At 38.1% G+C, this 13,005-nt stretch overlaps 1 protein-coding gene across 15 annotated transcripts in view; it reads right to left on the bottom strand.

The window, feature by feature from the left end:
• Positions 1–4,408: 4,408 nt before the first annotated feature.
• gphnb (gephyrin b) overlaps positions 4,409–13,005 on the bottom strand; it is a 94,927-nt gene continuing 86,330 nt past the window's right edge. For 8 of the 15 annotated variants that reach the window (XM_035995516.1, XM_035995519.1, XM_035995520.1 and 5 more), the window contains 11 exons: positions 12,455–12,510; positions 11,569–11,817; positions 11,334–11,392; positions 10,707–10,860; positions 8,938–9,059; positions 8,688–8,775; positions 8,380–8,453; positions 8,146–8,213; positions 7,923–8,026; positions 6,388–6,484; positions 4,409–5,700 (listed from right to left, as the gene is read on the bottom strand). In XM_035995516.1, the coding sequence (XP_035851409.1) occupies positions 5,567–5,700; positions 6,388–6,484; positions 7,923–8,026; positions 8,146–8,213; positions 8,380–8,453; positions 8,688–8,775; positions 8,938–9,059; positions 10,707–10,860; positions 11,334–11,392; positions 11,569–11,817; positions 12,455–12,510 (1,205 nt within the window). In that variant the 3' untranslated portion in view covers positions 4,409–5,566. The remainder of the gene's footprint in view (positions 5,701–6,387; positions 6,485–7,922; positions 8,027–8,145; positions 8,214–8,379; positions 8,454–8,687; positions 8,776–8,937; positions 9,060–10,706; positions 10,861–11,333; positions 11,393–11,568; positions 11,818–12,454; positions 12,511–13,005) is intronic. The other 7 variants (XM_035995524.1, XM_035995527.1, XM_031322495.2 and 4 more) reach the window with 3 other exon arrangements.

Raw genomic sequence — 13,005 nt, 5'->3', positions numbered from 1 at the left:
CACAGTGGCCACAACACCACTGGGAGAGATGCTGGGATGGTACAAGGGACCTAGGTAGAGAATGGAAGTGCACGCACGCACGCACGCGCACACACACAACAAACAAACGAGGCAATATGAATAATTTGGTGTCAGATATGTTGAACAAGTTTACAAGATTACAGAGATGGTGACATATTTCTGCAAAATTAAATAAGAGCTAATCATGTCATGTGATGTAAAATTAGACAGCGACAATTAAGCTCATATCAGCGAGCCCACAAAATGAACCGTGTGAGGTGACACTGAAAGGTCAGAAATATAAAATAATTACAAAATAACTGACTGAAGAGGGTTTGGCGAGAGATGCACCGAAACACAGGCACAAACTATGCCAAATGAAAAGGATCTATTTAGAGTTCAAGTTAAATTGGATAAACTAGGACCTCCATTACAGTTTCAAAAATAAACCAACATAGTACCATCTTGTCCTGATAATACCCTGTCCTCCTACAACTTATAGTGCATCACATTTCACGTCAATCACTCGGATGTACAATAAATCCAGAATTTATGAGTGAAAATAGTGCAAGGCTATCAATAATTTGAAAGCAGTGCTGTTACCTCACTTTTTATGCAAATTTCCCCACTGTGGGACTAATGAAGGATTATCTTTTGTTGAAAACAACTCAAGTTGTATTTAGTTGCTGAAGAAGGCTGTGGGATATGGCTGAAAGATCTGGATAATGCTGTGAACCTTGAGTTTAGAATATTTCCTCACAGATAGTCCAGTGGTAGGTTTCAACATACTTATCAAAGACTAATTTGTTCAAACAGTTACTATAGTTAATTGTGACAAGGGCATTTCCTATGCTGGCATACCTAATACAACCATTCGTATCTAAAGACTATTAACTATTCTAATCTTTTGGAACTATTCCCTTACAGTTTTGCCCCTCAATGTGGTAACAATTTTTTTTAAATTTCTGACATGTCCTAACAAGTTATTTCCTCTGAAACTAAGATTTTGATTTATTGTCCCAGAGGAAGATTTGTTTTCACAGCCAGTACAACACTGAAACATACCGATATACACATAGCAACATACAGATATAGACAGTACAAAACATCTTCATGCTATGGCTTGACATATCCTCCTCTTTGTGTCATGATAGCATAACTTTAGGCTACTTTCTAATTAAATAGATACACTCATAAATCCACTCAGTGAGTTATTGATTTTTAGAATTTGCTCAGAAAAGTACTTGAATAAATGTCAATCAGGTACAGCTCCTAAAGCAGAAGTAAGTAAGTTGTAAGGCTACTAGAATATGCTATCATAAAAGTAAGGGTTATCACTAAAAGCTACCTAAGTGATTGGTAAACTCAGCTGCGGTTGGTTTACCTTCCACCACCAGGTCTCTGGCTACAATCAGCTACATGCATACATCTTAAAAGTGAAAATAGAAAATATTCTCATACATAAGTCATAACATTAGTTCTGTGGTTTAAAATTTAGCAGCTGCTGGCTTGGCTTTAGGTAACGTTTTATTGGGGTAACGTTACACGTAACGTTTTTTCAATAAGTCACTAGAGAAATTACAGTCGTTCCTATTGTGTAGAAATAATAATCGGTTTCGTGCAACTTTACAAAAGAGCAATGCTGTAGCACATTCATACACAGCAGCAACATCAGACATACATTTAAAACACACTGTTGTTAATTTAAATGTATAAAATTTAACTTGTACTAACAATAGAAACCAACTTAGCTTAGCAGCCTGGTACCGCTAACTGCGTAACTTAGCTTAACGTTAGCTGTCCCGTAACATACTGCGTGTACTCACCACTTCAAAGATAGCAAGCTGAACGGCTTTAGGCAATAAGCAGTTATTCCTTTATAATTCAACGCTCTGTAATGTGTTTTATTCACACACGGTGAGGAAAAGCACAAGGTGTCTCCTGGTCTTCACAGGACCGCGTTCAGCCGCTGCAGTCAGCTTTGTCCGGGCACAGTCGGGACACTTGTGGCCATTGCTGTGAAACTGTGTTTTCAGTCGTCTCCCTGGCAACACTGGGCTCCACAGTGCCCCCCTCTGCCAGACACGTAATGACCACATCTCCCAAATAACCAAGTGCATCGTGATAAATAAAAATAAAAGTAGGAATACCACAACATAAAAACACTCCATAAAAGCCCTGCATTCAAAATCTTACTTAAACTATACCCTCGCCACTTTATTAGGCACACATGGATTAAATAGTGATACATTTTGTTATTACGTTTGAGTCACTGAGCCACATCACATGTAATTATTTTTCATAAAAACATCTACAGTATGCATACAGTAAAATAAAAAAAGCACTAAAATCCCAAATTAAGAGGTGTGCCATGTGTGTTTTGTGTAGCGATACATTTTGGCATTAAATTTGAGTCACTGCCATTCTTTTCTATTAAAGTATTTATATAAAAATAAATTAATATACACATTACACTAGCAATGAAAATAAGTGTGCTACATGAGACCAATCAAGTATAATTTTCAATAATATTGGTAAGTCAGCTTCAAGGTATTAGAAAAACATAAAAATGAAATGAAAATTTGAAATAATCACAACCTGCAAACATGAATAACCACACAATTGAATTTCAGGCCTATCATTGATAACTTTGTTTTAAAACTACTGGCCGCAGACAATGTTATAAAAAGGTAGATAAGTTTACTGATGGCTCAGGTGTGAATTACAAATGATAAACAGTGACAATTGCTAGTTAGTGCTTTTCTTTACAGATTATCACACGCAAAACACAGATTATAGTCAAACCCTTTATTTAGTGAATTTACTGTACCTGCAATTCATACATTCCAGATACCATGCATGCAGACCCTAAATTATCACTAATTATCCTGCCATCTACAGTATTTTGTTTCCCACTAGCCTCATCTCTTGTAAAATTTGAAACTCATGAAGTAAGTCAGAGCAGAAATGCTTGTTACTCTGTCAGTGTATCCTCTAATAAATATACATACACTTATTGCACTTGAGGGTATGAAGAATTTTCCATTATTTTCTACAATCATCTTCACACTGATCCCCTTACATTCCACGCATTCACATAGATAAATTTAACTAAGTTCTTGTCACAGCATAATCATCACCAACTAATGGGATCTACTGTCATTTCACCTTGCAGAGCAGAACAGAAACTGTCTAATCTCATGCAGCCTCAGAAATATCTACACTAAAGCTTGAAGCTGCCTTTTTCCTGCTGTATTTTCTATTAGGTTAATCCTTTCTGACACCGCTGTGCTTAACCTCTTTTCCTCATTAGGCTCTCTCCTGCCAGTTCCCGATTCTTAAATACTTACCTTCCTAGAAAGAGAGACAGTTAAAACCCCCTTTGCTTTGCAGTGCTTCATTCAAATGCAGCTGTTTTCTTTCTCTTTTATCATCTAAGAAGCAGTGGGGGATGAAGTACTCAGATACTTTACCTAAGTAATTATCACCAAATATACTTAAAATATCAAATATCAAAAGTTAAAGTACTTGTTCTGCAGAAAAATAGCCCCTGTGACTGACAGTTATATATGACATTATTAGATTATATTATGCTGATATTAATGTGTAAGTAGCATTTCACTGTTATAGCTGGTTGACATGAGCCCAGTTTCGGGTCGGGTCCCCTCCAAATGTTCACAAGACAAATCTGAGGGGTCGTGAGATAAGTATTAATGGGAGAAGAAAGAAGAAAAAACTAAGTTCTGCTCCACAAATTTATATTCATTCCTGCTAATGTTTTTTGTGAAATATTGGATGATTTTAACTCTTTGGGCCTCAAACAGTTATTTAAATAAAACCATGTTGAGGAGTTTAGAGGGGAAGGTGGAGCTGTAAACAACGCCTTGACAGAATAATCTGAAACATGACAAAGGGCCCAAACTGGACACTGCTTTTTTGTAAGCGGTCACAAGTCAAAAAGGTTTGGGAACCGTTGGTTTAATCTTTAAAAATGTATCGTTTTATAAGCTTTTTATGGAAAACCTAATCTGAAAAGTAATTATAGCTACCATATACATGTAGCAAAGTAAAAAGTACAATATTTCCTTCTGAAATATAGACAACTAAAAGTATAAGGTTCAACAAATAGAAATTGTACTCAATACAGTACTTGAGTTATACTTACTTGTAATTGCTGAGTACATCTTAGAAAACCTTCATATTAATGCAGTTAAACACATTCACATTTGGGAAATGTATTCCCATGGACTTCGACAATTGTCGGTAAGAAAGGTATCTATTCGTGATTCATGCACTTTTCTAACCCTCAGGCTACCACCTACAAAACTTTAAGCACCAAAGAAGAAAATCACTAATTACATTTTTTTCTTTAGATATATTTTATTAAAAAAGGAAACCCAACAAGAACTTTTTTTACATAATGATCAAGGATTTTTATTATCTTAGTCTCTTTCATCAGTTTCATATCATTACAGAAAATGTTATAGTACAGCGTTGTTCAATGTCTCCTCATTGCTTAATAATTTCCTTAGGAGTGCTGGTCACATATATCTGTACAATATGGTTCTTATTTTTTCTGTACATTTTTTGTGAAGTCGGTTAAAAAGGCTGTCAGCACTTAAAGAAGCTGTTTCTTTTCTTTCTTTTTTTTTTTTAATTCTTAAATAGTTGATCAAATAAAAGATTATTTTTCCAAGGTTAAGCTTGCCCCTGGGGGGGGGGGGGGGGGTTGGGGGTTGGGGCAGAGTTTACACCCAGTCACTGTGAAAATAAGGAAGCTTCAGGGTCTGGGCAGACTGGGTTGTGCCCCCCCACCCCACCTCCCCATCCCAACATCACCTCTTCTCTGCCCAGGCATTTGGCACTGCGCACATAAACAAGACTCACAAGATAAACAACAAGCAAAGCTCTTTGTGAAGCCATTATGATGCATACTAATGAGAGAAAAACAGAAGTGTCACCTTGATGGACGCTCAAAAGAGGAAGTGGTCTTGTTGTGCCCCCTCTTCCTTATAGCTGAGCACCGTGGGAAATCTGGAGTCTTCCTCAATGTTTTCTTCATTTTCAAAAAACAGATTCTTTTTTTTTTTTTCACTGAAGATGAGAAAATAATAATTTTCTTTTTTTGTTCTGGCAGGCACCTACAGCTGTCTATTAAAATGCTACTGCTATAGATAAGGTCTAGCATTGAACACACAAAGCAATTGCAATGAAAGGAACGAAGTTGCCTTAATATAATAATGATAATAAGAATAATAATAATAATAAGAATAAGAATAATCATAATAATATATTACAGAATAAATCTCTTTTTATAATTAGATTTTTTTCATTAAAAGTTATATTTCTTTGTTTGAAATACTATAATCTTTTTAAATTAATTTTTTTCATATGTATCTAGATTGTGATCAAGATGTTGACTATACCTCAACGTTATCCAAATCAATAAAAACTAGCTGTGCCGTTGCATATTACAGAATAGTCAATGATATGTGGACATGCACCGTGAACCACCCATTCCATCCCTCGCTATATGACGCCGACGCTCCGTCCCTCTGTGATGACATCATAGCCGACCGATGACCATGACGTCAACCACCTCGCCCTTGTGCAGCTCCACGTATTGCTCTGTTTTCGGAGGTAGCATCAGAAGCCCGTTAGCACTGCGCATGCTCATCAGCCTGCTGCTCACCTGGTTCCCTGCAGCAGGGAGAGAACAAAATACTTTAAATCAGGTTCTAACCCATGAAGGAAATTGGGAATTAGATTTTTATTGTTTTATCCTATCATAATGAAACTCAACATGATTCATTATTTCATTATGATTTTATATTGTACATTAAAAGACTAAAGGGGTAGCCGCTAGGTGGTCTAATTAGTGTAAATCAGTAAATGCAGGGAACCTAAGGTGGTTGTGGTATAGAATAATGTTTACTTCCAGAGTGTCTTTATAGATTAACAGATGTAATCAATCTACTTTATTATTTCTGCCCTGATGAAGACCCTCTGACGTTGCAAGTGCAATTATGCCTTGAATTAAGGCTTTTAACGTAACCTTTCTTTGTGTCTGAAGAATGTTTTCTTTTCTGGATGACATTAACTTTAAAATATCCCAAACTGTACCACATATTTGCACGAAAACATGTATTTATAATGTTATATAAATAAACTGCAGTTCTGTGAGTGAGTTTGTTTATTTTGAGTATTTAAAACTGTATATCTCAAAATTATTACAATTTTTTTTAACCTTGAGCTCCTTGCTTGACATGAAGAGATAAATTAACAAATTATGCCACCAAGCAGTGAACAGTTAGAGCCTTATTTGGATGTGTGGCTTACCAAACAATCCTTCACATAATTATTTGCTACCGGCTTTGATTCTGGTACCTGTGCTCTGTGCCCACGGCAGAGGCTCCTGGTGATGCCATGTCAGAATGCAGCGGTGATATTCAGGGCGAGGGTCCAACTTCACATCACAAGACAACTAGAGAAAAAACATACAGTGGAAATTATAATGACGTATGTCAACAAGTCCTCTTCATCACCGTGGGTATTTGTCTGTAATTCAGATAAATTTCATATAGTGTAGAAACATATTAAATAGGCTCTCAGATCATTTTCTAGAATCCTTTCTAGAACTCTTTTTATTGTCCGATGACACAAACCCCACTATTCTGGCACTTATGAAGCCACCGACCAAGCCTTGGTCAAGTGCAGACTATTACAAAAAAACACGACCCTTATGAAGGCTACACAAGCTGAAATGCGCTTGTTGTTCTTTATAAAACTCCTTTAACTGGAGTTTTGGGCTCTTCAGACTTTTTTGTGTTCGTCTATTTACCTTAGAAGTAGGCAAAATGGTGCCAGAAATAATCCCTACAAAGCTTTGGAGCATTTCATGTTTGTTTAGCATGTTTTCCTCGGAAAGGATTGATTTTTCCGCCAGAATTAGGGAGGTCCTAGATATTGAACTTTCCTTCCAGCACATTAACGCAGCACAGTAGTAGTAAATTGGAAATATTCTAATAGCACAAATCTCAGATCTGGACCTTCACCAACATATAATTAACTTGGGTAAAAGGCTAACTGCCCACCCAAATTCTGCCACATACTTTTGTACATTTTCAAACTAGACTAGCAACCAGAAGGCAGTGGACATTGTTTCAACTTTATTGGCAAAGGTAAAGGTTTTTCCAGATTACTATTTGACCTGGGTCTGATGCCATCTGCTCAGGGAAATGATCTGGCTACATCTGTGCTTCCAGGCCATCAGTCCCACCACTAAGTGGCAGTAATACATTCAAGTTGATTTCTAACTGCAAATGATGTAGCATAGCTCTCTGGATAGCACTCATGATGGCAGGGGACCAGACCTCTCACTTGATGATGCTAGTTGCGGACACAAGCAGCGGCTGTTCAGTGTGAATGATATTATTAGGATTTTTCTTGTTCTACAATTATGAATATTCATGACCAGGGAGCAGGCCTTAAGGTCAGTGCTGGCCGTGATTGGTTCCTCTGCCAAGTCAAAGCAAAACATGGTGTTCATAAATATGTATCAAGTGGATGATGAAAATAGTATTAAATCATGAGTTAAGATGCAATGGACTGCAATCATTCACCCCGGAACTTTAGTACAAACATAATCGTAATGTTCATGGGAACATTACGATTATTTTCCTCTCTGTTGCAGTTTGTTGCATCTACACTCAAATGTTCACATATGGGAGGAGAAAGTATCTTTTTGCAAATAGGAACTAGTCTTTCTACTTTTTTATACTCAGTGGAAATCTTGTGTCAGGTCATTCAACAGAAAAAAACTCCACTTCTTGTAACCACCAATGCCTCAACAGATGATGAACTTTGACTTTTTGTGTCTTGACCAGAGAGTCAGGCTTCCCTGGATTCCCTGTGCATCCTACCCTCGCTTTGATGATGGTGGGCCTAGGGTCCAAAATGCCCTGCATCTTCCTCAAGGCAGGGATGACAAAAAGATTACAGGTGACAACAGCAGACACGGGGTTTCCTAGGACAGACAGACAGAGAGAGAGAGGACAGCGACAACAGAAAAAAGGGAGAGAAATATATGAGTAACACCTCTTCAGAAACAGCGAATGAATCACTCTTTCTCTCAACTTCACACACTACCTGGGAGGGCAAAGATAAGTTTGCGAGCACCGTCCATGTCCAAGGTGGCAAATGTTGTTGGGAGACTGAAAAAGAAGAACAACTTTTTAGTATATTTGAATGTTTTATGCAACAGTGCTGTAAATGTACATCTGATATTTAAACTCAAAACTCTATTTCAATTTTCTGTTAAGCATTTGATAACTGTGCTGTGAAAAGTTGCATGAGAATAAAGTAGATTCATTTTCATACCCTGGTTTCATGAAAACACGACCAAAATGGATCTGAGCATGAAGATCAATATCCAGCACCTGCTTAAGGTAGTCCTACAAAAATACATTAAAATTGCAGTTGTCGAAACATACAAGAACAATATTATATTTCTGTTACTATATCAATCTCATAAATTAAGTTAACTCAGACAACCCATAAATAGTATCTGTTAGTTTTGGTGTTTTTAATCATAATTTCCTCTAAAATAAAGACTGTCATTCCCCCCTCCACCACAGGGTGTCAGTGAAAGACAATACCATGATTGAGGATGTGTTCTGCCATCATACCTTCTCTCCCATGGACACTCCTCCTGAGGTGATGATGACATCAGCACGGCTGATGCCTTCATTCAGAGCGTTGAGAAGGTCATCGGGGCTGTGGGGCACAGAGAAACACACACACTTATGTGAACCATCAACTCACAGGAGAGGAAATAATGGAGGAAAAAGGAAAATAGAGAGCTAGTTTTGGAGGATAGCAAGATGATGAACATTATATTGAAGGTGTAACAAGTATAGTATATATGTAAAGGCATACTTGTCTCCCACGATGCCCAGATTGATGGTTGGATAGCCGTGCTCCTGGATAGTGGCCAGCAGGGTGGAGCGATTGCTGTCCCTGATCTTCCCAGGATGGAGGTCGTCTTCCGGGTTCAGCAGCTACCACGACACGGGGAGAAATGAAACATTAGAAACACTCCTTGTACATTAAATAGCCGTTATTTTTTAAGTTGGTACAAATTAAAACCAGATGTGGCCTAAAAGTTATATGAAATATTCTTAGCATCTCTTTGGGTGGAAGCAAGTCTGGTGGGTATAGATATAATTATTCAGCTGGAAGACAAGACTCTTGTTGGCAAACATCCTTTTATTACTATCATATTATGACTATATTTAGCCTGCTCTTGGTACCAAATGGGTTGGTTCTGAAAAATAGGACCATAAAGCGATTGCCAGAAATTTGACTTGGTTTAAAAAAATATTATATTTTACGGTGACTGAGTGAGGTAACACTAGTTTCAACATTTGATCATTTGGTGTTGCTTGTGCTTTTAGATAGTGCTGAAATGATTAATCGATTAGTCGATTAACAGAAAATGAACTGCCATAAATTTTGACAATCAATTAATTGTTTAAATTATTTATCAAGCAAAAAACGCCATTCATTCTCTGGTTCTGGCTTTTCGAATGGATTTTGATGGTTTTTTAGATAAAGCAAGCACTTTGAAGAACTTGGGCTCTGGGAACTTGTGATGAGTATGTTTCACTATTTTGTAACATTAAACTAAATGACTAATCGATTAATTGAAAAAAATAATAGATAATAAATATGAAATAAAAATAATCATTACTTGCAGTCCTACTTTCAGACAAAACCAAGAACAACTTGCTAAATCAGTTATTTGAAGGTCTTGTTGATACATTTTGACCTTCCTACTTTTGAACTACAAATCTGAACTTTCTGTTTCTCGGATGAGGAGACCTCGGGATGAGGAAACGTCAACAAGCACTGCTGAATACTAAAATTATTGAAGGAAAGCAACACCACAAATGAACATGCATCTAATTCAGCAGGTTCACAGTGGGTTTGTGGGCAGACATACTGTATACTTTCAGTTGTAAAAGCCAGCTCTGCACAGATATTTCAGTTTTTTGTTCATTAGTACAGAGTACAAATGTACTCAAAATCTAGATGGTCAAATTAACATTGCTACAGGTAGAGTGTGTAAAACTGAGAAGACAAATCCTCTATTTCATCAGACTTGCTCAAAAGAGGGGAGATGAGGACAATCACAATTCATAGGTTTGGGATGTGGCCATGGAGTAGGTGACTCACGGCTGATTTACACAATTCAGACATATCTGCACAGCATCAAGAACAAGGTGTTATGGGTATCTAGAGTCTGCTGAGGATCTCCATGAAGGTTAAACACCCCATGAAATTTAAACTGCACATCAGTCACACAGAAAAGGCACAAATATGATCCCAGCGTTTAAAAGAAACCACCTGGTCACAGATATAAACATTCTTCACAACTGAAAGCACACATGCAACGGCTGAGTGCGCATTCAGCTCTGAATGTTGTTCTGGTGTCCGCAGTCAAAGCAAACAATGTTGATTGTGCATAAATATGAACAAGGTATGCTGTCAGAAAAGATGGCACGTTGTTGTTACCTTCAGCAGCTGAGGCCGAACCTTTTTGGCAAATACAGATACAGTGTGGGTTGAGTGCACAAGGGGTATAATTTCCCAAATAAAAATAAAACTTTTTGATGAAAGCATGCACGTTTTTCTTAACCCCTTACCTCATTTCCTGTGGACATGACAGCCACCACTGGGAATTTCTGGACCTCCACCTCTGTGACTCCCACAGTGGCCAGGAGGCCGATCTCAGACGGGCCCATGTGGGTGCCCTTTGCAAGCACACACTCCCCACGCTTAATGTCATGACCGATGGGCCTATATCAGGACAGCGAAGACGATGGTTCAGAGGAAAAGAAAGAGAGAAAGGGAAGAATGTTGAAAAATGCACTTCAATTCAATATTGTATATACCCTACTGTCTAAGGTAAAGGTACAATAGGAACCAAACAAACACCCCAAATGTAGCACAAATTGATGTGTATTCTAAGTACCGGTACTGCCATAACCAGTAATGAGGTTAATAAAATATCAAGTAGGATCACAATCACATGATCAAAATGAAGGCAAGGAGCCAGCAGCATAACCAAAAATCAACTGTGCTTTCATAATGCCTTCATTCTTTTCAGCTTTAATTTAAAAGACCCTTATTTACACTAAAGTGTATCAGAGGTGGGCTAACATACAAAAAGGCAGGAGGGTGATTGATACTGTCTACCAAATCTACAGTATTTGATAAATAAAATGGTGATTCTGGTTTTCTTCTTAATAGCAACACAATAACACACTAACCTGATGTCCTGCCCTGGGCGAGCCTGTACTAGGATTCGTACTTCCAGCTCCTCTGTGCCCTGAAAGACAAACCAGTTGTCAGATCCATCAATGTGAACAGATACAGTTTTTTAATACTAGACCAAAATGCATTGTGCATTTTGCTCATCTCTGGGCTAAACTTACTCTCTGTGACATTTAAAACAACCAGAATCAATTTTCAGTTGCTATGGTGTTGGTATAGACTATGTAATACCTGTACAAGTTGCTGTAAGTTACTGATGCCCTTCACAGGGTAAACTCTGGTTGGGTTGAGTTGACCACAGCCCTGATTCTGACATCTCCCTGCCTCTTCATCGGGTAAAAGACCAGAAGTCAGACTTACGTCTTCAGACTCGCGGAGCAGCTCGGTATCTTCCACCTGGACTACAGCGTCGGCCCCGCATGGGATAGGGGCACCTGTCGTCACTCTCATCACCTGGCCAGGCATCACTGTGTGGGTGGGCTGCAGAGAGACACAGACACAGAAAATGGTGTCATGGTTTATCCTTTAACTTTAGTCATATATTTTGTCCTATCGAAAAAAAAATTAAATGTGCAATGCCTTTTAATAGGGTGGCTCATTTCACACAATGGCCTAAAGTAAAATAGAATAAAGTGAAATGACAGATAACTTTCCCAAAGTTTCCCCAAAAGCATCTCACAAACTGAAGACAGCTTTGGGCCAAAACAATGATCAAATTATTGTAAAAACACAACAAAACTGCATGTAAAAAATGTGTAGGCCTAATAAACAATATAAGGGGGCATGTATGGAGTATGTGTTGGCATGTGTGCTGATTTTGTTCAAGATGAGAGGTCGAGGTAGTCAATAAATCTCTGTAGCCTACTCTTGTCTCAGAGGTCTAATCTGTTTTATAGTTTGGCAGTACTTTGACTTTCGAGCCCTGCTTTGGGGCGAAGGGCTTTTCATCACCTGCTAAGGGAACACACTGGTGAGCTATTACAGCTGGTCAAGGCGTGAGGTGAAGGACAAAAGTGAAGTACTTTATTTTCATATACAGGTTGTGTGGGTGTGTGTAGGGGTCTTTTTGTGAGCTAGAAAAGGTGTGTGTGTCTAAAGTGTCATCGTGGGCGCGGACCTGCTCTCCAGCTTGGGACTCTCCAATGATGAAGCGGTCGCCTGGGCCGTCAGCCGCTAAAATAAAAGAAAGATTTAATAGCATTCACACGTGTGCAGCTGAAAATGTGAGTGTGTGTGTGTAGGAGTGTGCCATTTAGTTGAGTCATTTTATTTCAGTGGCCTACAGAATGAACAAACATGAAGAGAAGGAGAGAGACATCAACATTTGATGTTTTTTAATTAAACATCTCAAAAACAGACATACAAAGTATTTTCAATTCTTGCAGGTTTCACAGTTTACATGAACCCGCTCCTTCTGCAAATCATGCCTTCCCCCTGAGGTGTTCAGAAACCATCACTTTCAGCATTGCTACAGCCAAATAGCTGACTTGAGCCAATAGGAAAACCGAAAATTCACCCTTATTATTCTGCTCTTTTACAGACCAAACACACAAGAACAAAAATTAAGCTCATCACAAACTTTAAAATATCCTTTGACACTGCAAAATGTCCTTGGTGAGTGACATACCTGTGACTTGAATTTCATGGTTTAACATGTAATCTTAACTA

This window comes from Sander lucioperca, chromosome 19 (genome assembly GCF_008315115.2).
Source record: "Sander lucioperca isolate FBNREF2018 chromosome 19, SLUC_FBN_1.2, whole genome shotgun sequence".
Taxonomy (NCBI): domain Eukaryota; kingdom Metazoa; phylum Chordata; class Actinopteri; order Perciformes; family Percidae; genus Sander; species Sander lucioperca.
Note: the sequence above shows the minus strand (reverse complement) of the source record. Positions and strands in the feature narration are given on the sequence as shown.